The 23,019-nt window shown below is 39.4% G+C and overlaps 5 protein-coding genes across 5 annotated transcripts; 1 reads left to right on the plus strand and 4 right to left on the minus strand.

Annotated features, from left to right (window-relative positions):
* Nucleotides 1-3,977: 3,977 nt before the first annotated feature.
* LOC133842316 (DNA fragmentation factor subunit alpha) lies at nucleotides 3,978-12,495 on the minus strand. The gene is made up of 4 exons (XM_062275366.1): nucleotides 12,155-12,495; nucleotides 6,667-6,882; nucleotides 5,741-6,003; nucleotides 3,978-5,656 (listed from the first exon to the last, which is right to left on the minus strand). The coding sequence occupies exons 1-4, from the start codon at nucleotides 12,209-12,211 to the stop codon at nucleotides 5,296-5,298; spliced, it is 897 nt and encodes a 298-aa protein (XP_062131350.1). The 5' UTR covers nucleotides 12,212-12,495; the 3' UTR covers nucleotides 3,978-5,295.
* Nucleotides 12,496-14,336: 1,841 nt separating this feature from the next.
* On the minus strand, nucleotides 14,337-18,023 carry LOC133841253 (DNA-directed RNA polymerase III subunit RPC2). The gene is made up of 3 exons (XM_062273616.1): nucleotides 17,053-18,023; nucleotides 15,333-16,997; nucleotides 14,337-15,274 (listed from the first exon to the last, which is right to left on the minus strand). The coding sequence occupies exons 1-3, from the start codon at nucleotides 17,939-17,941 to the stop codon at nucleotides 14,412-14,414; spliced, it is 3,417 nt and encodes a 1,138-aa protein (XP_062129600.1). The 5' UTR covers nucleotides 17,942-18,023; the 3' UTR covers nucleotides 14,337-14,411.
* Nucleotides 18,024-18,158: 135 nt separating this feature from the next.
* LOC133841254 (GTP-binding protein 128up) lies at nucleotides 18,159-19,752 on the minus strand. The gene is made up of 4 exons (XM_062273617.1): nucleotides 19,534-19,752; nucleotides 19,298-19,418; nucleotides 18,397-19,237; nucleotides 18,159-18,336 (listed from the first exon to the last, which is right to left on the minus strand). Exons 1-4 carry the CDS (start codon nucleotides 19,573-19,575, stop codon nucleotides 18,234-18,236), a joined length of 1,107 nt encoding a protein of 368 aa, XP_062129601.1. The 5' UTR covers nucleotides 19,576-19,752; the 3' UTR covers nucleotides 18,159-18,233.
* A 165-nt stretch (nucleotides 19,753-19,917) lies between these two features.
* On the plus strand, nucleotides 19,918-21,251 carry LOC133840206 (uncharacterized). The gene is made up of 4 exons (XM_062271907.1): nucleotides 19,918-20,058; nucleotides 20,116-20,511; nucleotides 20,563-20,691; nucleotides 20,748-21,251. The coding sequence occupies exons 1-4, from the start codon at nucleotides 20,043-20,045 to the stop codon at nucleotides 20,900-20,902; spliced, it is 696 nt and encodes a 231-aa protein (XP_062127891.1). The 5' UTR covers nucleotides 19,918-20,042; the 3' UTR covers nucleotides 20,903-21,251.
* LOC133840205 (uncharacterized) lies at nucleotides 20,889-22,789 on the minus strand. Its single transcript, XM_062271906.1, has 3 exons — nucleotides 22,281-22,789; nucleotides 21,416-21,635; nucleotides 20,889-21,355 (listed from the first exon to the last, which is right to left on the minus strand). The coding sequence occupies exons 1-3, from the start codon at nucleotides 22,648-22,650 to the stop codon at nucleotides 21,265-21,267; spliced, it is 681 nt and encodes a 226-aa protein (XP_062127890.1). The 5' UTR covers nucleotides 22,651-22,789; the 3' UTR covers nucleotides 20,889-21,264.
* Nucleotides 22,790-23,019: the final 230 nt, after the last annotated feature.

The raw sequence follows: 23,019 nt of genomic DNA on the forward strand, positions 1-23,019 counted from the left end.
GAAAACCAATTTTTTGTCGATTTTGTTCCCCCAAGAAATAAAAGAAAATAATGAAAAAGACATGAAAAAAAGTGGCAATATAAGTTCTTCATTTAACATAGATTAAAAATATAATAATAACCTAATAAATCTATATTATTCTAGCTTCAAAATTTCTTCTACCCTATGGCTACCGGGTATACAAGTTTGACTCGTCAAAGAACTTAATATAACATTTTCTGCTACAGATTATCAATAAAATATTTCAAGAACAAAAATAATTTTATTGTTTATAACTATAATTAATAAATAAATTATACACCATAATTTACTGAAAGTGAAAACCAATTGAATAGTGATTTCTTTTGGCAGAAAAAGAAAAGAAGAAAAAATAAGTATTAAGGAAAAGAATAAACACCACAATTTCTCTTTCTATTACCGTCTTTAATTACATTTCCATAAATTACACAACGATTTTATTGCTCAGAGAATACAATTAGATTATCATTAAAATATTTAAATTATTTTTTAACACCAATTTTATGCTGTCCCTTGTCAATGAATTTATTTTTAATTATTTTGTCAATTATAATTGTGTGGTTTGTTAGTGTCTAACGCATTTACGCATCATCACATGACGTCTTAATTAAATTAGTTTGTCGGTCGAGTTATGCAACAACGTGGTGGAGATGGCAATGTTGTTGAAGGACTCTGCTACCCGCTGATCAGCTCCAGCTGTGGTTAAAGGTCAACTGGCTTCGGTATTCATTTACATTTGGCACATTCACGAACATCATTTGGGATAAGCAGAGCGGATAATTTCTTGTTTGTGTTGAGCTAATACACAGAAAAATAAAAAAAAAAGTTCTTTCCCAGCAGCTGTGTCTGGCGCAGCGCAGCACAGGAATATGCTCCTTTATGGACTCTGTGGCAGCAGCTAATGAGTTTGGCTGCCCAAACAAATCAGCGTAGCAGACAAACACAAGCATAAACACAGACATATGCACCGGCAACGACCACAGCATCAACATCACAACCCACGACACGGCGGAAAAAGAGAGAGGGAGAGAGAGAGAGAGACATACTCACACAGAAGCAGACACAGACACCGTGGCAAATGAGGCAATCTAAGTGGTTGTTGTTCATGCCGCCTGCGGCACAACTGCACAATTATGGTGACGCCCACAAGGCCGCCCACCGGAGCGGCGTCGCATTGCTGCCGCGTCGAGGTTGCCTCCGCATATGTGCCACGGGGCGTATTAGCAATGCCCGTTGCGGCATCTATTACAAAAACTTCTTGTTTATGTGCAATGCGAAACTCTTACACACACACAAAGATAGGGGGAAGCAGCTCTTTTATTTCGAGTAAAGAAAAAATAAAATAAAAAGTTAACAGCCAAATTGTTGAAAATTATGCGCTTGCCTCGCAGCTACATTCGATATGTTTGTTTACTCGGTCACGCCCCCGTTTGCTGCCGCATCGAGTAACGCTTCCTCAACTGCCATTTTGCCACTGATGTCAGCCATTTGACATTTGTGCTTACTGCTCTGCCATTTGCCTCAGTTACAAATATTTCCTCACTTGTCTGCCAACTTTTGCTTACTTCGAGTACGAAAGTACATTTGCTTATCTACAAAAGAAATTGTTCCAGTAACGAGAAGAGCTGCAAGTACACATGGAATTTTTTTGCGAAAAATGGGACGAAATTCGAAAAGTAATTTTAGTAATTTTTTGTTTGCTAAAATTTGAAAAGTAATTATTTATTTCGAATTCCACATTTAAAAAAAAAACCGAAATTAAAAAATAGTTATCACTTAAATATAAGAAAAATGTGATATTTGAACGAAAATTAAAAATAAATAAATTGTTGCAACCAATTTAAAACATTCCTATAAATAACTTACATCTAACTAAGAATTGAAATATAAACTCAATATTTTAAATATAAATCGGTTAAAAATGCTTCAATAATAAACAATTAATTCAAAATATTTATAAATAACTTATAACGAAATAAATTTATATTTATAATAAATTTTAATATGGTAAAACTTACAATTTAATCAACATGAAAACAACAAAGCAATAACAAGTAGAAAAGCTAAAGTCGAGTGTGCTCGACTGTGAGAAATAATTGCGGAATTATTCTTAAAATATACCAAATTAATATACCAAAAATACTAAAATATACCAGAGGTTGTATTTGGTATATTTATATAGTACTATATTTAAAGTATACCAGGGAATACAAAATATACCAGATTGTCAGCCAAAGCTACTAAGACCCGTGTAGACATTGTTCCCCATACAAAAGAATTTCTTAAATAACTTCTACAATTTTTATCTGATCGCAACCAAATTTTCAGGAATCATAAATACTTTATTTCAAATTGTATCCAAGCTCCAGCTTGTTATTCGATTTCATTCGGTTCGCTATGTATATTATTAAATAAAAATTAGTACTTTAGTAACAATCTCTTAAAAATATTTTCACACAACTGGAAAAGCATTAAGTACAATTTATAATTGACTTGAAAATAAATAAAAAGGTTAAGGAAAGTAATTCAGGCCAGAAGAATATATAAATCAAGTAAAATATATAAATCAAAATGTAAGATCTGAGTCAATAACATTTTCTACAGTCCCTTTGGCTTGCACAAATTTCATTTTTCTATTTGTGAATTTGTATCTCGTCCCAATGTGCAGCTTTTGAGAATGGATCTGTCCCTTCTAAATTGTCGCAGTCTTGCTTTATCGCACTTCAAAGCGCTCGGGCCGAAAAAGTCAAGTCAAATTATATTTTTCATGGGCGTCAATTTCTTCGAGAAATATAAAAATGCGACCCCACAAGCCGCCACGCCCCTTTAATACACAAAATGTGCCTTTTAATGAAAATGTGGCCGCACATCAAAGCAGGCGCAATGTAGTCGCCATTTCCCCCCTCCCACACCGTCAAAAAAAAAGCTCAGCTTGGGTTCATATTTACATTTTAAATAAATTCTTTGGGTGTGTTAACCTAACAAATGCTACATGTCAAGGACACGAAACCGCCAACAAGTAAAACCACGGCAGCAGCAGCAGCAGCAACAACCATGAGAATAATAATAATCACAACAACAATAACGACAACGACAACGACAACAACAACAATAATAATAAGGGAGACACGCAATTTGACGGGGAAATTAAAAGTATATTCTGGTACAACAAAAAAAAAACTCTGTGGGCCGCAGGCTAAAAGGATGGCAGGCCGAAGAAAGATGTTTTAGTTAATTTGAGTGCATTAAAAATGCAAAGCAAAGAGTAAATCGAATTTCAAAACAGACTGTCACGTCTACGTGCCCAGGCCAAGTGCGTCTCCCACGCTGACTGGGAAGCGAAGCTGGTGGTGCGCTGTCGTCGTCATATATTTAGGTCAGTTACAAGCTGCAGCAAGCAGAAGAGCCCAGCTGATTGTGAGCTGTGCGTTTTGAACTGTGTTAGTAGGACAGAGTCGGGCCTGCCCTGACATGGCCTGGCTCCGACCTGGCCCCTATTTGCGCACGTCACAGCACGTCTCGTGACGTCACAGCTGTGGCTGTGTTTTTAATGCAATTAACTGCGGCAATTGAAAGTCTAAGTTCACATTCTCTTCAAAGCTCCCGCTCTCTTTCTCTATCGCTCTTTCGCCGTGTGGTATCACATGCTCTCTCTCTCTATCTCACTCTCTTTGGCCAGCAGACAAAGGCGAGTAAAGCTTGCGTCCATACGCCCTGTTGCACATTTGCACATAACACGCATACGCCTCGTTTGCCCGTAGAATAAAGGTTGGTTTTCGCTTTGTTAATATGCATTTATTTAGGTATATTTTTGTTGGTTTTTGCTTGGTGTCTGCAGTTACTATACTTAATAACTCTTCATTTCATTTCTATTTATTGCTTATTCATACTGTATTTATCTTGTTGATTTGCCCGATTGTTGTTTGCTCTGTATATAAGTGTAATTGGCTTTTATTTGCGTTTATTGTTTAAATTTTTACTAATATTTAGTGTTCAATGCTGTTTACTTTTAAATTCTTCACGTTTTGTCCTGTGTGGCTACAATATACCATATATAAGTAGTAGTAGTATTATTATACATTTGTGGGAGGTTCACTTGAAGCAATTTCAAACCAGGTCGAGTACAATCATTTAGTTGATATCGTACCGTCATCGAAATAAGTATTACCCATAAGTACAGTCAGTCTCAATTGGCTTCAACAAATGACATTTTCAATGGCATTAGTCTAAAAACAATTTGTTGTGTGCGTCTCTTCATATTATCAAACATACTAACCTAATTGCCCAGAACGTATCAATATCATATCAACCCAAATTTATCTTAGGCAAAACAATAGCATGCAATGATAATGATAATAATACCCTTAAATCACGTCAACATTCAAAATGAGTTTCAATTCTGATTTCTAACTATTCGTTCAGGGTTTCAATTGGATTCTTATAGCCACTACTTCGATTTGCTTCTGAGGCAACCATCAGAAGTGAACAATTAAGTTTTGCTTTTCTATATTCTTTAACTAATGCAGTAAAATGAACATGATATATTCTTGTCTTCTATGACTCATAGATGATATATATAATTTGTTATTATTTCTGTTCTTTTTAAATTTATTGTTATCGTTTTATTTTGATTTAATTATTATTTCCAGGTGCTTTGACAAAATTGTCAGCAAATTTTAACTACGAAAGTTTTTCTTGTTTTAATTGAAATTTTTTTTTTTTTTTTTTTGTGTATAGATCTGTTCTCAATTCCAGCTTCGAAATCATTTTGATTCGAAAGTGAAACTCAGAAGAGAAATATCTGCCAGTTTAAAAAAATGCAAGAAAATGAGAAACTGTCAACTTTCTGAAGTAAATTCCCAATTTAACAATTATTCATGTCAGTTGCAATTGTGAATACATATTTGTGTTTTCTTTTAGTATGCAGCGCAAATTGAAATATATTCATTGCTGACATTTAAGTTCAACCATCTGACGATTTAATGCTAATACGTGTAATATTTCGTTAACTTTCATTTGCTCTTAAATTCTACGAAGCATTTTCAGAAGATCTCGTTATGTTTCGCTCTATATTTTGTATTGATTTATTTGCTACAAATACGTGTATGTTAACCCAATGTTGCAGGACTGATTTCTTGATTTCTATAATTCTGTGAAACATCTTTTGATAAAATTGCCATCGCCCATCTCATACTATCTCTCGTTCTCTCTTGCTGCTCCTTAGTTTGCCGACTTCTCGTCGGCCAGGCTTCATCTAAGGCTGCCCAAAATGGGTAGTCAGATGTCGCCATCGTTTCCATTTCCATTTGCTTTGGCATTGGCGTTCGCCTCATTGGCAGCTGCGTTGGCCGCCGCCTCGTTTGTGGTTGCTTCAGCGGTGCTGCAAGTGATCGCCTCAGCCACAGTTATGGTGATTGTGGTATTTTGATTGTCGCACTGCACCACCTCGATGGTGCGTGTATTGCTGGCAGCTGTTGCAGTCACCTGGCCGCTCTCTACCTCATTCAGCTGGCGACCAATCTCACGATCAATGGCCTCAGCATCTTCCGGATATCGTTCCGAGCAAAATATAGCACCTGCTTTCAGCAACTTCAAGAGATTCAGACGATCTTCGGCATTTCGCTTGGCACAAAGGGGTCTAAAGCGATATAAATAAATGCAAAACATATACATATTGTACTCAAGTGATCAACAAAAATAAATATGAGAATGTTTGAATTACCTGCCCGCATCCTTAAGCTGCTCCATAAACTCCTTGCCTGTTATGTCCACCAATGAATTGGGATCCATGTTCGACAACGAATCCAAGTCCGCATCATTCATAACAGAAACATTGCACAAGTTATTCTGCAGTTGGCCAACCAATTGACGAATTCTTGCCGACTCTGTGTTATTCGCATCTGTTGTATCTCCATTCTCCGCATTGCCAGAGATGCTGCCATTGGTGGTGCCATTCGGTGTGGTTATTGTCACGTAATGCGTTGGCTATAAACCAAATGATACATTTTGAGTTCAAATTCGAATACGTGATGTTTTTATGGCGACCATAATTGAATTATTGTCACACAGGCCTCGTAAGGCTCGTAAAAATAATTAAAATGCATTGACAACAAATAAGAGAAACATTATCGACTTGATATACCCTACGACAAAATCTTAATATTAATTAATATTCTACAAATTATGTATAAAGTTGACTACAGAAATTATTTAAAATACCAATAAAAAAAACTAGTAAGAAAGTTACAGTCGAGTGTGCTCGACTATGAGATACCCGCTACCATATATATACCGCAGAAATACTAAAATTATGACAAAAGCTATATTTGGTTTATTGATATATTACTGTATTCAAAAATGTACTCAAAATATACTGAAAATGTACTAAAATACACCGAAATATATATGTGGTTTAATGACATACTACTTTATTCAAAATATACAAAAAAAAAAACAAAATATACCAGACTGTCAACCAAAGCAATTAAGACACGACAGATGCAGCTGATTTTTGCGGTCTAACCTTATGGGTAGCGGGTATTACAACAAAATAGGCTCAATTTACATGGACTGAATTGAATTTTATATAAGTATTTCAGTGGATAAATATCATAACTAAAATATATGCTGACATTGAATTCCACTTACATCTATCCAATGCTCGCCTGGAAAGACAGCCACCAGTTCAGTGTTTTCATCTAGGGTGCGAAAATACTCTTCATCGTCGATCTCGGTTCCATCCGAGTCCAAATGAATAGTCGGCTGGTGTTCACATTTCTCAAATTTCTCAGCCACCTTGGCGCGAATTTCCTCTAGGCTCGAGGCGCAGACTGCTTTTTTAATGTTCCGCGTGACGTCCTTGACCTGCAGCAAGTATGTTTAAAAGCGAAAAAAGGAAAATGAAAATGGAAATGAAAAAAAGGGAATAATAAACCGTTACACGTTTACAGTTACATATGGATGGCAATACACATTGAATGAATAATAAATTAATACAACAGACTTCAGTCTCAACAGCGGCAACATCCACATCAACAACAACAATAACAACAACAAGTGCGACATGAGCCCATATGAAATATTTAAGCCGGACACTCGACAGCACCCAAAAAGTTTAGCGAAGGTTTTGGTATTTTTCCCATCCATTTAATACCCTAAAACCAGAGTGCTTTAATTACATAGTGAAGTTTGGAAGTTTTCGGTTTCAATAAAGCGATAATTGGCACATCTCTTTAATGTAAGTTACAAAGATAACTTTAACATATGTAATATTATTATATTTATATAGAGTTAATATACATATATGTAGAATAAGGCACGATTTTATGTAAAAACTGCTGCGATAGCTTCGTGCCTATCGACTTTTTGAAGCTAACCGATAGCTAAGTGTCTATCGGCTGGCCTCTAGTGCTATTACATACATACATACTTATGTTATATTCCATAATTTATACTTAGTTATTTCCAGTTGGTTGAAATAAAATGTGGTACTTTTTTCGTTTTTCAATAATTTTATGTAGTAAATATATATAGTATATTTTATGTGAATACATTAAACTGAAATCCTGCGTTAAAATAAATTCAATACCCATTTTAAATTGGCCAGTATACAGATTCAAAGTTGTCGGTTGGTGGTGGTTGAAGTAAGCTGTGATCCATATATTTTTGTATATTAAAAATCTTTGTTCACAACTTATTTTGTATAACGTTAAAACGACTAACGATAATAAGCAAATATTCTATAATACTGAAAGGGTATTTAATATTTTACGTGCCAAAAAAATGGGCATTCCTTATTTTTCTTCGTATTTTTTGGGTCTGTTTCTGGCTTAATCAACTTGGCATTAGGCAGCGCGTGCAGATGAACATGTTTGTGTACAACTACGAGTTTGTAGGTGTAGGTGTAGGTGTGTGTGTGTGTGTTGTAGGCTCTTAGGCGCAGTTGGTTCTCAGTTGAGAGAGATACGTGAATTCATTACCAGCCTCAAAGTTAACCAATGCCAAGTTTTTGCTATCATGTGGGTGAACAACAGCTTAGCAACTCCTGATATTATATGTATGTATGTTATGTTAGCATTGACATTGGCAAATCTGCTATGATTAAAGTACCCACTCCACAGCTACAACGTAAAGGGATTGACCCCTCCTAAAAAAAAAACATGTCAATGCAAATTTGTCACCAAGCTTGAGTCCTTCACCAACATTTCTGAGTGATGAATTCAGGCAAATAAAAATCATTTTATGCTTCAATTTGTCATAACCATCAACAGTTGAACCCACGCAGAAACAGTTCATGTGTTGAATATATTATACTTATTTTTTTTTTTATTGTAAACCTTAATCCTGAATAGTCCATTTCATATATATTTCTGAAAATTAATTACCTTCTAGATATTATAAACTCGTAATTAAATAAGTATTGTTTTTTTACGATAACTAATAATGGCATTTACGCACCCATTAATAACCCTTCTATCATTTTTTACCCTAAAGAATAAGTTCATTCATTTCAGTCACGATTGAAATCTTTGATTTGTTTTCTACAATCAAAAACGTAAATAAATCATGAACTAAATACAGAAAAACAGATTTCTTTGAGCTGCCATCTGTCGGAGAAAAAATGGGAAAGGATTCGAGATATGATTTATTATTTATGGACACTTAGCTTCGGATAACGTTTTCACTCGCTTTGCACTTATATATATTTGGCTAGCTATATTTGCGTTATAGTTCAGTAGATTTTTTATCATTCATTTTCAGCACTGAGCTTATTTAAATTTCATAACTGTTTATATGACCTCCTCCATGCTGGCCATTAAACAATTAACGCGATTTGCCAGCGGCGGCCATCAAATTCACATCAGTCAATGCCCCGGAAAATTGTACACTCATTAGAGTCAAATTGTCGAGTAATTTATAAACCAAATACTAAGTAATTATGCCCTCGAGACACCGCACCATCAACAAAAACAGCAACTACAAATCACAAAGCTAACAACAACAATGTGTGGAAAAAGTTAAAGGTGAAAGATATATTGCGCATACGACACGTTGCCGTTAACCTGTCAGCTGTCGACTGTTGCGGCTACTTTAATTGAGATTTATGGCAAGAGTTTACCTAATAAATAGCCAAACTGCAAAACAAATTCGTGTTCGATTAATCAATGCGTCTCAATTAGAACAATAAGAATAAAAACGAAATGAGATTCGTCTGTGTGAGAGAAAGTGTTTGTCAGAATGCACGCGACATTGCTTATGCCTGTTTATTTTGATGTGTACAAGGAAAACATCTCTTCTTTTCTTGTAGTTGAGATGCGCGGAAAACTTGGGCACAGTTTGACATGCACTCGTCTGTCTGCCGCACAAATATTTGTCGTGTTTCCTGACGAGTTATGCCTGTCAGCAATTTAATGCAGAATACTTTTAAGTGCATGCCTAAAATGCTGACTACCGACTCCAAGGACATTCATCGCTGCAGCTAGTGCAAACTGCCTGTGCTGGCTGCTCTATTAAACTTGCATGTTATGTTAAATGGCGCCTGAGCGTTAAGGTTAAACTGAACATAAATTAGACGTGGCCAAGAGATGCTGCAGCAGCAGAAGCAGCAGCAGAAGCGGCAGACTCAGCACCACTCGGATCAGCGGCAGCGTCAAAGGCAAAGGCAAAGCCGCTGCACGACTGCACTTCTACAAAAATTTATCACTGAAGCTGGCAACGTGATGCTGCTGCTTTTGCTTCTGCTGGTAAAGAGCAGCAACAACGGGGTTTCATAAATAATAGAGCAAGGCGTGCGAAATGAAATTGAAGTTGAGTTTGCATTACAACATTTTTATTACAATTACCCAAAGCGCACAAAAGGAGCAAAATGCAGAAGTAAAGTGAAGGATGCCCGCCGGCTGTCTCAAGTGAAACATGCAGTTAAACTCAAAGGACTTTCTTCATGAAGTCCTCCTAGAGAATCATCCACGTTGAAGATTGTCAGAAAAATGAAAACTTTTTCGCTGCTCCTGCACAAAACTTGAGTCAAAAATTAATCATATTAAGCCACAAACTTGGCAACAATCAAAACTTGCAGCAACTATTGAAGCGTATACTTTTAAAAGCATCATAGCAGAAAAACGAAAAGAAAGAAACAATTTCATTGAGTGTAGAAATTACATTTATTGCCTTATATCACAATTGAATTTTCAACAAATTTCCCATGCGAATCAATATTATGACAATCCACAGATTCACGGTGTTTTCCTATCGTTCACTTTAATCATTTTGCTTACGCTTTTTTCTATTAAATGAAATGTATTTCGTTCTGCGAAAATTGCAAACCTGATTAAATTTGATAAATAAATTTGTGTATTAATGTTGCAAATTAAAGTTCGCTGCAATTCAGTGAACAAAATCATTCGACTCGAAAATGCGGCAAATGTGGTTGGTACTCATGAAATTGGTTGATAGTTTCGTGCATGAAACCCCAATCCTGCGCCCGATAATCAGAAACACATTTTCATTCAGTTGCCATGCCTGATGAGATGAGATTATTGTCGATGACAAAAGTTTTAATGAATGGGACTGAGAGCGTGGAAGCCTGGCAGCCATATAGGCAAACCGAGTTTCGAGTTCCGAAATTCACTAGCGTATTTGTTTCTCCTAATTAAATGAAGCATATTTGATGGCGAGACAAAATCACATTGACGGCACAAAGTCAGGCTAATGGAATTATGAATGCAGCAAAAAGTATGCTATATATTTTGAAATACAGCAGCACCAAAAAGTATGCTATAAATTTTAATGCGCCATTTGAATGAAAAGCCCAGAGTACAAATGAAGTGAGAGATTCGAAATACATCAAACTAAAGCGCAATCTGTCAGAGAAATCTCAGCTAAGCCAGCTGTCGTCGTAGGAAACTAGCCAATCTTCAACGACCTACCGGTATACCGCAGAGGAATAGCAGCCCCAGGACACTCAACACGTATCACGTATCCTGCATCCTGTCCACTCCTCTACACGTTGGTGTCGCTGTCATAATGGCGCCTTTGGCTACGTGCTTGCGCCTCAGTTTTTGCCACCTACGAACTACAAAGGAGTCTAGCTCAGGTGATGGAGATGCAGACTCAGGTGAGTTGGTCAGCCACAAGTCGAGGTGCTAAATATTTGATAAGCGTAGAACGCAGATTTGAGAGTCGCTGGGGAAATTAGGCGTCTAGTTAAAATTGTTGTTTGAACTATGACATCAAATTATGCAAATTGTTTAATATTTTATTAACGTTGTTCTGCCATGTAGGCGTCGGCGTCGGCATCGGCGTGGGCGTGTCTCACGCTAATTACACAAACATGTCAGCTGATAAACTTTTTAATGGCATTTTCGAGCTGTCTGCTTTTAAGCCGATTTATGTTTCAAAATATTTTGAATTAATTATTATAATAAGTAAAGACATATTAATGGACCTGTTAAAATTAACGCACAAATGACACTTGACAATAACAACAATAAACTACAGTAGAAGGACTCTTTAAATATTTACTATATACTACATTAAGTTGTCAAAGAGAAATGTTCACCCTCTGTGGCTTTTCTTGGTCTGTGTCCAGCACTTGCAAAATGTAAACATAAGAAAAATATTCTTTAGCTGCTAGTTATTTAGACAGCGGATAAACAAATTAGTTGACAACAAAGGCAATGCACGCAAACAAACAAAATGCCAAAGACAAACAAGTGCCAAGCACTCAAAATCCCAAATAAAATGCAAAAACAAAGCCAAATACAATTGCTGCCAAGTACAAGTATTTTGTTTTTGCAAAGCCATTACAGCTCTCTCCGTTACTTACACTCTTATTTGTCTCTCGCAAATAAACAAAAAGTTAACAGTGCGCATTGCGCACCCTGAGCTAGAGCTTTTGCTCTCTTATGTTATCTTACGCTCTTCGACCTCGCTCTCAGCAACTTGAAGTTCACCCAATTTCAATATGAGCATTTTTAAATAGCGCAAATGCGAAACACAGCACGCGGTTATCAAGAACAACAACAACAACGACAACTGCGACACAACGCCCAAAAAAAGGGCATGGCATTGCACTGCATTATAGTTTAACAAATTTAGCATCAGCCAAACAAAAATTGAATGCAATTAACTAACTTACTTTGAATGGTTTATTCGATTCACTGGCATTTGTTGTTATTTCCATGGCATTTGGCATTTTGATACCAATTTAATTGATTGCAATTTACGGGGAATTTTTTTGTTAAAATATGTATTAAACAGTTAGATGCACATTTGCAAAGGTTCCCGAACTTATTTCTGCACCTATTTCTTAAAAAACATTTATTTTTGCACACTCTCTCACACACAACAAACTTGCAATAATCATTTCTTTGTACAAATTGCAATTAAATTGTTTTTTTGCCCAGCTTTCCATTTATAATTGAAGCGCAGCCGAGCTTTATCTGCAGTTGGCAAAAACGCGAGCGAGGGCCGGTTTCAACTGAACTCTCTTTAACTCTGACGCTGGCTTTTATAGTCCCAGTCTCAAAGAGAGCACAAAGCATACAATAATAACTGACAGTGTTGGCTGCTTTTAAGGCGCGAAGCAGACTCAACTTATCAGAAGATTTCAAGTGAATTAAACTTTAACAAAATATTTGCACTTTTAACTTTATTTTTATTAAGCTTTATTATTTATTATTGATCGCAAATTATTTAATAAAATATCTTTACTTTACACAAAAACAGATAAAAAAAATATTTATAGGTATTAAACGAAACATTTTCAATCTTATTTTCTAGTGCTTTAGGTGTTTCATTCAAAAAACACTTTAAATTTAATTGTTGTTGCAAGTAAATACTGTAACATAGTTCTCAGCGCTCGGCTAGAGAGGAAATCAAAATCGAGCTTACAAAGAGAGACCGCTCTGCGCTCTTTACCGCGTCCTTTAACATGACTCTGTTAAGTGGCACAGGTGCGCTAGGAGTTTGCTAGAAATTTGTGGTAAGAGTTTACTAGCATTAATACGAGATTAAAGTAATACCCGACAAGGAGTTTCATAAGTCTCAGCTTGTGCACAGATTCAAGTAAGTGGGCCTGGGTGTGTTGTACACTTAAATATGATTTGACTCTGCTCAGTTGACCAACACCCATACACTATATTATAGAACAATCTGGATATATGTATGTATGTACAAAAGTAAGTATCTGTGCATCTCAGAGTATCAGAAGTAAACTTTTTGACAAATAGCCAAAAGGCATGAATGCCAAAGCAAACCAAACCAAAAACCCAACCCAACCCAAAACCCGGTCTCAACCGGAAGGCAGTCTTATCGTTATTGTGCCCCATTGGTTGTGGACAGTTTGCTTTTTTTGCCCCCATTGCTGCGCTGTCATTGCACTTGCAACAGCACGTAGCACACACAACTGCATTCGGGAGGACGAGAGAAAGGAGGCGGCTGGGTTGACGGTGACTATTTTGAGCTCAAGTGACTTGAAATGACACACAAGGACACCGCCTAGTAGGTGTTGCCAATTGCCAGCTGCCAGTTGCCAGTTGCAAGTTGCCGAGTCACGTGCGTACCAGTGCATTGACCCACTAACGTTGCCAACTTGCGCAAAATGGAAAAGTGTGCTCTATGAATAGCCTCAAAGTCGCAGCAAGTCCTCAAAGTTAAGGTGCATTTTGATAAATAAACAAAACTCGACCTCCTTTTGTGCCATCGACTTAAGCTCGTTGCAACGTGCATCTCTTTGAGAACGCTTGCAATATTTATTTTGATATACTAATTGCTAATCAACAAGTCTCTTTTAAGCAATGGATAGATACATATAAATATATCTTTTGCCAGCCTTTTTCTACTTCACAGGTTTATCCACCTAGTAAAATATTCCAAATTTAATTGCATGGCTAAAACACTAAGCTTCTACTAAATTTGTTGTTTACAGAAGGACCATACAACCGAAAACAAGGTTAATCAGCAGTTTGATAAGCCAAAGAGACCCCCATTAAAGATGCAATTAAGCAAGCAGCTTAAGCCTCTTTAAGTTGACAGCGCGCTGTTAACTTCTAAAATTTGCTGTTAACTAACAGCGGCTGTGGACTACACTTTGACATTCGCTGGAAACTTCATGAATATGGTAAAATGTGTGCGCAAAGCAAAGCGGGCGTGGCAGGCAGAGGGTGGCAAGTGGGCTTTAGCGGAATTTAAAAGCAGTCCACCCCGTTGCCAACATTGTACTCATAACATTTATCAAAGTGCTGCTAAAAGAGGTGGGCTGATTGAATGGGAAATTGCGACCCCGCCGACTCCACGTTCATTGAACTTGATGCACACGGTTGAAAACATAAACACACACTTTATTCACTCAATGTTGAGCCAGTCACATAATCCCAGTAGATTCTACATATCTGCTAATAGTTCTCCAGAATGAGTTTTGGCACCACATTCATGCTGGTCAATTCCTGGAAGAGCAATTTACAGGCATACGGCATGGATATCTTGGATACATGTGCTGACGACTGACAGAAGTGACACCATGAACAGTAGGCTAAGCGTCCGCATGTGCGGCACACATCCACCTCAAAAGCATCCGAGGATATCATCAGACGTTCCATTATCAGCATGCTCGCTCCATAGGAGATCAGACAATCGCGCTCCATCTCTCCCAGACGCAAGCCGCCCTCACGACTCCGACCTTGGGTTGGTTGACGTGTGAGCACCGCCTTTGGGCCGCGCGCTCTCGCATGCATCTTATCCTGCACCATGTGCTTGAGCTTCTGATAATATACGGGGCCGGAGTAAATGTACGCCTCCAGGGGTGCGCCCGTAATGCCTGAGTAGAAAATATCCTTGCCCATGTAATTGAAGCCATGTCGCACCAACTCCGCCTGCACATCCACAGCCTTGGAGCCGCCAAAGGCAGTGCCATAGTGGAATTTGCCTTCCAAAACGCCTGCTTTTCCGCCCAGCAGCTCCAACACTTTGCCCACTGTCATGCGGGAGGGGAAACCATGAGGGTTCATGATCATGTCCGGACATATCCCAAAGTCATTGAAGGGCATATCCTCCTGATCCACTATGAGACCCGTGACGCCCTTCTGTCCGTGCCGTGAGCTGAACTTGTCGCCAATCTCTGGAATTCGCGTCTGTCGCAACAGGATTTTGATGAGAAAGTCTTCCTCTGCATTAGCCGAGACCATGACACGTTCAATGTAACTGGGCTCCGGTCCCTTGTAGCTGATGGGCACCGCAGTATAGGGTACCTGAGCTTGACCTACAATTTGGAACGAAATTATAAGTAACCAAGGATTATGACAACACTTAAGACCGACCTTCGAGTGGATTGATGGATGTAACTGCAGGCATTTCCTTGTTAATCATAATCTGTTTGTTTTGCACCTGTTCGCCTGGCGCAACAATGCCATCGGTGTCGAGCACATCGTGCTTGAAGATCACCTTATTGGTCAAAGCATCCTTCACCGGTCCCATGATCCTATCGAATGTTTGATTCGCATAACGCTTCACGGTGCACTTGGAATTCTTGTAGACCAGACACCGTCCATAGCCGCGATCAATAGAGGCTTTATTGAGAATGAGAGCATCCTCAATATCGTAGCCAGAGTAACTCATCACAGCCACTGTCGCATTTTGGCCAGCCGGCAACTTATCAAAGTTCGTCAGCTCAATGGTGCGTGACTTGACCATTGGCGCTTGAGGATAAACCAAATTGTACATCAGCGAATCGATGCGATTCTTCTGATTGTAGCCAATCATGCCCATGGCCTGTTTGCCCATGGCACATTGATAGGTATTTCGAGGACTCTGATTGTGATGCGGATATGGCACAAGACCAGCGCAGACTCCCAATAATGTGAAGGGCTCGATCTCCAGATGTGTTGTGTGCGACTCAATGTGCTCCTCGTTCCAGGCAATAAACGAATCATTCTCCTCGTTCACATCCAGATACTCAATCAATCCGTCGTGGAGAAAATCATCAAACTTACGTATGCCACGCTGTAGTTCGTCCAAATGTCGCTGCAGCACCCGAGGCCGTGAGTTCTCCACAATAATATACGGACGACACAAGCGCCCGCCATCGGTGTGTATAAAGATGCAACGCTGGGTGTAGGATGTGTGTATGGAGACATAGCTTCCCATGCGACCTTTGCGTCTCATGTAGCGCAAATTGCGCACCAGATGTCGTTGATTGATAGTCAAACCGAGAACGTTGCCATTGATAAAGACAAGAAATACGTTTGGATTATTGATGGGATTGCCGCTAACCTCACGTATGTCCTCCACACCCGCATTGTAGGCCAATATCATAACTGGATGCTCGTCCACTTCGGTAGTTATGTGTGTCATTAACGCCAGATTCTTGACCAATCCACAAGCCTCTCCTTCGGGAGTATCTGAGGGACACAGCATGCCCCATTGACTCGGCTGTAGTGAACGTGGTCCCGACACTTTACGCGTCTTCTCGAACTGTGAGTTTACACGCGTCATCATGCCCAGCGCCGAGATATAGCTAAGACGTGACAGCACCTGTGTGACACCAGCGCGCTCCATTTTGAAACGTTTAATGGTCCAGTTGCCCGAGCTGATGGCAGACTCGAGGCCCACAGTGATCTGAGCGGCTCTCATATGCTTCACGACATCAAACTGTGCCGCTTTCACCTTAGGTATATTCTTGTCCGCAATCATCTTGAGTTCCCAGTTCATGCGCTTAAACAGATCCTCAAACATCAAAGAGATCAGTGAACCAGCCAGCTCCAGCCGCTTGTTGCCATAGTAGTCACGATCATCGAACAGAGTCTTGTCCAACTCGGCAGCCATGACGCGACGCACCATCAAAGACACGTAGATTGCTTTCATTTGGAAATTGAAGTTGTCGACGGGCACATGGGCCAATATTGTGGTCAATAACAACTCTCGTGCCTCCTCCGAAGGTGTTTTCGTAGTGGCACTCTGAAAGCGCTTCACCACCAATTTGGAACCTGCCAAGGCGCAAAACGTAAGTACATCTTATTTGTGTAATCATTAAAAACTCACCCATATAATCGAGGGCACGTTGCTGAGTAAACACCTTCAAATTGAAAGCTTCAAGTAGCGAGGCACCGAAGCGATTCTGTGATCGCGCATCCAGTCCAATGTGCGCCATGATCTCCTGATCTGATACCACACCCAAGGCCTTGAAGATTACCACAATCGGTATGTCATCCGTCATCGAGTTGTGCTTCAAATAGTATTTCCCATGCTTGCTCAACACCAAGGTGCGCGATTTTTTCTCGTGCGTCGACGACGTCACCTGGCACTGCACGACACCATTGAAGTCCTCGGTGAGCATCTTATTCCACGACAGCTGCTCCTGTATAAGTATTACCTTTTCCTGGCCACGCACCACAAAATAACCACCCGGATCCAATGGACACTCATTGAGTTTGGACAACTCAAACTCTGATTTGCCGCTGAGCACACAGTTGGAACACCTGAGCATGAGTGGCATACGTCCAATGAGCAAGTTGTTGCGTTTGATGCGCTGTGTGCCGCGGGTGTACTCAATGTCCACCGTGATAGGCGCCGAGTATGTTGTGTCTCTCAGACGACATTCGTGTGGCGTTGTCGCTTTGGTTATATTGAAGCCATCGTCGATGTCTGGCTTGCCTACGCGCACATCCAAATACTTGAGATAGAAAAGAGGATCAGCGCCGCTCGTCACTATTTCATTGGCGCGCACAATCTTCTTAATGTCCACATTGATGAAGTGATTGAAGGAATCAATGTGCTGTTTTACCAAGCCTTTAACTTGCAGAAAAGCCGGTACCAATTTCCATTTTTCCTGTAGCGGCTTAATAGGCTTGGCCCACTCCTTGGTATCTCCAGGCTCCCAGCCATTGCCATTACCTTCCGCATTAACGTCGTGCTTCTTTAGTTCCACCATTTACGAAACTTTATTGTAAATGAAATAATAACAACGTGCGCTGCGTGACCGCAGTTGAATTTGACCACGAAGAGTAAGCAAAACGGTCACACTTAATGTGGCCTGACCAGGCCATGTATATCGATTATCGATACCATACAAGTATATCGATTAACTTTTGTTGAGCTTACCGCGAATACTTGAACCCGCAATGCAGTCGACTGCGCTAATAAACGTATCAGCAATGAGTTTTTATTTGAAAATGCAATCAAACACAATTAAAATCCAAAGCATAGAATAGAATTAACAGATCTTAGACCTTTTTCACAATTTGCACAACATCTTCATCATTGAGCACATGCTCAATACCAACCTTCTGCGGTTGATGCTTCACCGAAGAGCCCCACACCAATGCACTAAGAACAGAAAGAAACAATTAATAATAGCAATAAATAACGAATCTCATTTAAGCTTACTATTTGAACTCCTTGGCTATGGAGCGATGCAACTTGTTACAAAAGTCCTCAATGCTAGTGCGTTCATTGTGCAGCACAACTGGAGAGCTGTAGTCGGGCAGTTGTCCTTTGGGCTTGGTATAAATTCGAACTAATCTTAAGTACTCCCACATCAGTTCAAGCAGATCGTCAAAGTTCCAGTGATGATGCGCTGATATGGGTACACAGTGCGGAATCTTGTAGATGACGTCCAGTTCCTCAATGGAAATCTGATCAATCTTGTTAAGCAGATAGATACACGGTATGTATATGCGGTTGCCTTCGATGATGTCAATCAAATCGTCGCTGGTTGCATCGTAACGCAGCGTAATATCCGCATTATGAATTTTGTATTCCGACAGAATGGTTTTGACGAGATCCGAATCCAATTCAGATTGCGGCACCATGCAATTGAGATTGATGCCACCCTTGTCCTTTCTTTTGTAATAAATATTTGGTGGCTTCTTATTCAACCGTATACCAAAGCCTTCCAATTCATGCTCCAGCAGCTTTTTGTGTCCCAATGGTTTAAGGCAATCGAGTACCATGAAGATTAAATTACAGGTACGCGCCACAGCAATCACCTGACGACCACGGCCCTTACCATCCTTGGCACCCTCAATGATACCGGGCAAATCGAGCAGCTGAATCTTGGCGCCCTTGTACTTGATGCATCCTGGCACCGTTGTCAGGGTTGTGAACTCGTAGGCTGCCACCTCAGAGTAAACGCCGGCCAGATTCGATAGTAACGTCGATTTGCCCACCGATGGAAAGCCGACAAACCCGACCCGAGCATCTCCAGTCTTGGCCACCTCAAAGCCGGCTGCAAGGGGTAACAAGCGCAATTAGAATTGTGACTTGAAGATAATTGAAAATAGCTTACCTTCACCAGTACCACCGCCACCGCCCTTAGGGGAGATAAGCTCGCGTCGCAGCTTCGCCAGTTTGGCTTTCAAGAGACCCAAATGCGCCGACGTCGCCTTATTCTTTTGCGTGCGTGCCATCTACGTCCATGTGTACACATACATACGCATGCAAAAGGTGGAATGAAAGGGAGACAGGTTAGTTTTCTTATTGTTAGCATATATTTCTTTGTATAATATTGTGTTGCCGGCTAACCTCCGACTCAATGGCCGCAATCTTCTCCAGAATTGTACTCATTGTTGCCGAGCTGCTTTCTTCTACTCAATTTTAAATCGGGTGTTATTTACAAAATTTTTATGCATTAAAACGAAAATAAACTCGCATGGAACTGTCGGCCAGCGTTAGAGGTGGACAATCATCGATGACACCATCGATGTATCGATGACGTACATTATTTGACTTAAACATCGATAGTCCTCAGCAAGCATCAATGGTTTTGGCAGCCAAGAAGTGATACCACAAATGCATTTAATTTATTTTTAATATTTAATAATATTATTTCAAAAAGCATATTCTCGTATTTTTGTGAAGTGTTCGTTCTCTGACCAGTCTTTTAAAAAATAGTAAATTACGATTTCAATTTGAAAGCTTCAAATTAATATCAAAAGTGTATCGAAAAAATACTAACAGTTATTAAAGGTCACCTTAACGAACTCTCTATAATTTTGATTTAATTTTTTTGACTGACAATATTTCAGTGCAAAATGTTCGCCAATAAAGGTAAAATAAATAAAATTAATTTAATGTTCATTATTAATATCTACGTTTTGCGCTTAGCTCCAAAAAGCAACAACTTGGTCACCAACACTCAACAGAAATTCAGAGCACAGCTTAAGTTCAACGAGAAATCGTTTCGCAATGGCGGCTTTGAATCTGCGTCTGGCCTCTTGCGAAAATCCGGAAGTCAATTGAAACAGACAAAACTGAGTCTTTGCCAGCAAGACAATAAGCTAATTTTTTCGGGATTTGTGGAAGAGCCCTCAAAAGCCAAGTCTAAGCTTGAGTTTGGCGACGAGCCAAATGTAAAAGTCAAAGCAGAACCGGCGACCGCGTTGTCAACCGCACCAATGTCAAAGCCCGGTCGCAATTTGCTAAGTCTTATTGGACGTGTGGACTTTTGCATTAAAATGCAGAGAACGCAGCTGAATTTGAATGCGATCTGGAATGTCTATGGTAAGCTGAGATACATATCGAATGTGGTGTCGTTAATATTATTATTTTCAGGTAATCTGTTGCGCATTATTGAGGGCAAACGAGGAGAGCGCACATTGCTGTTGCGAAACGATGACAAGGGACCAATTCTTCAAAGCATCTTCTATGACTTTGCGGGTGAATTGGAGTCACTCTCTAATGGCAAGAATACATAAAACATTTAAACACTTTTTTATAAATCCCATTCCCATTCGTAGGCAGTTACGTCCATGTTGTGGGTCGCTTCACAGGTGAGAATCGATTAAACACCTTCAGCGTGACACAGGTAAGCATTGCAGAATGGCAACTAAATTTCTCACGAATTGAGAACCTGACCTCATACTTATTAATGCAAAATATCATTCACAAGTAGATTTATTGTTGCTTTGACATATTTCACTTTGTACTTTCACATATGTTTGTAGGTTAAATAAGTAATATATTAGAATATAATTTATTAATCTAGGTTTAATAATGTATATTAGTTACCGCATAGATTTCATTTATCTAGTTTCAGACATTTTAAGTTAGCTTCTTTAGCTTCTAAATTTTTCAATTCATTTAAGAATATGTACAAATGTATTTGGTTTCGCTTTAAGAGCATTGCACAATTAATAATAAATAAATAGGCGCCCTGCCTGGGACGTATGTATAAACAAAAAAATGGACTGGATTAATAACTAATACTGATGTTTAACCAAGCTACATAAACAGGACTTGCTTAACTACAAAATACTACAATTCCAAATACATCAAGAGAGTTACAATAACTCCCGATCCCATTGCCATCATGTAGCTTAAATCCAACGTATGCTTTATGCTCGTGCTGCGAAGAGAAACCATAGATTAATGAAAGAATATAACTAGTAGGTAAGGCAATAATTACCGCTCCTTAGACCAGAACAAGTGTGGAGCAGGTGGATTTATTCCGGGTACCGCACTATCCATAAAAACAATGCCATAGAAGAAGGCACTGACGAGGAAACCACACAACAGTGGGCGCAGCTTGGAGCCCAGTTGGTGTTCCCGACACCACTCCAGGGAAGCGCTTAGCTGAGTTTGCACCCAGCTACAGAAATGTGGCACGCTGTCGTTGATGAGGGGCGCTGGGGGTAAATTATTAATGATACGATATTATTACGAACGTATTCGATTCGTGTGTCAAGGTCATAGATTTGATAGAGCTTTTCTATCAGCAAACACGATAAACGTGCCAAGCACAAAGCAATTGCAAAACGCTATTTTTGGTGGAAAACTCTTGACGAGACCAGTTTGAACGCCCACTAAAGCGTTGCACAGTGGAGCAGGAAACTGTCTATTATTGTAGTTTGTTTACATTGACTCAATGTTTGTGTTTGTTTGCGTTACCTTTGGGGAACTCGACATATGCAAACACACACACATGCAGCAGAGATTCCAGCGTATTTGTATTTGTGGCTAAGAGTCTGCCAAGTTTTAAAGTGATTAGTAGAAAATGGTCAAGACCTTTGACTATATTTATGCAAATGAGCAAAAAGTCGGACAAAGCGGAATGAACAACAGTCAACACTTTGATGAATCTTTATTTAGATGCCTAACGCATTATACTGTTGGGAGAGGGAGACGGCAAAGAGGAGGGTGAGAGCTGGAAAGGCGCACTTCAAGGTAACTAAGAATGAGATCATTCATTTATATTTGCATGTTTTCTCTACTTGGCTATTTATAAGCACTAACAATAACAGACGTCGCAATTGCATTTTAAATGTACTTACATGCCAAATTGATGAATTGGTAGCCGATAATGGCTATGCCAAATAACAGTATAAGACCCTTTAGACGTGCGTCCATTATTGGCGCTTGCCACTTAACGGCAGTAGAAGCAGCACTAAATTTTTTCTGCGCTGCTTTCAGCGAACTACGCAAACGAATGCTGCCGACGTCGTTGCGCTGCTTTAATTGTTGCTGCTCGCTTACTTTGTATTTGGGGGTTGAGGTGTACACCATGCGCCGCTCCCATCCGTTCGACTGCGCGTTTGTTTTGCTACTGATAGCAGTGGCGGATAGGTTTGTTGCGTTAGCGGAGACGCCGAAATGTTGGGAGACGTCACAGTCCCGCATAAGCGTTTTATGCAGCGGCTGCATTGTAAGTTATGTTCGTTTCGACTTTAGAACTCTTATGCTTTTCTTTAAATTATTTTAATTGACTTTTGTCACATATAAAGTCCAGCGACAAAACTAATAAGACTAGAAGCACACACTTACGCACACATGTACACACAATGCACCCCCGCTCTCAATACGAATGCACTGAGAAGAGCGTTGCCAAGCTGCGTGCGCACAGTGGCAACGCTCGTTCAGTGTTACCGTGCTGCATTCTTGAGGCGCGCGCAACTAAATAATTTAAATGTATTTTCGCTTATAGACAAGTTTATTTTAAATACTTATTTTTAAATAATTAATTTGTATTTGAAAAACAGTAATAATAATTAAATGTACAATATTGTTTTAATT

This window comes from Drosophila sulfurigaster, chromosome 3, assembly GCF_023558435.1.
Source record: "Drosophila sulfurigaster albostrigata strain 15112-1811.04 chromosome 3, ASM2355843v2, whole genome shotgun sequence".
NCBI lineage: Eukaryota > Metazoa > Arthropoda > Insecta > Diptera > Drosophilidae > Drosophila > Drosophila sulfurigaster.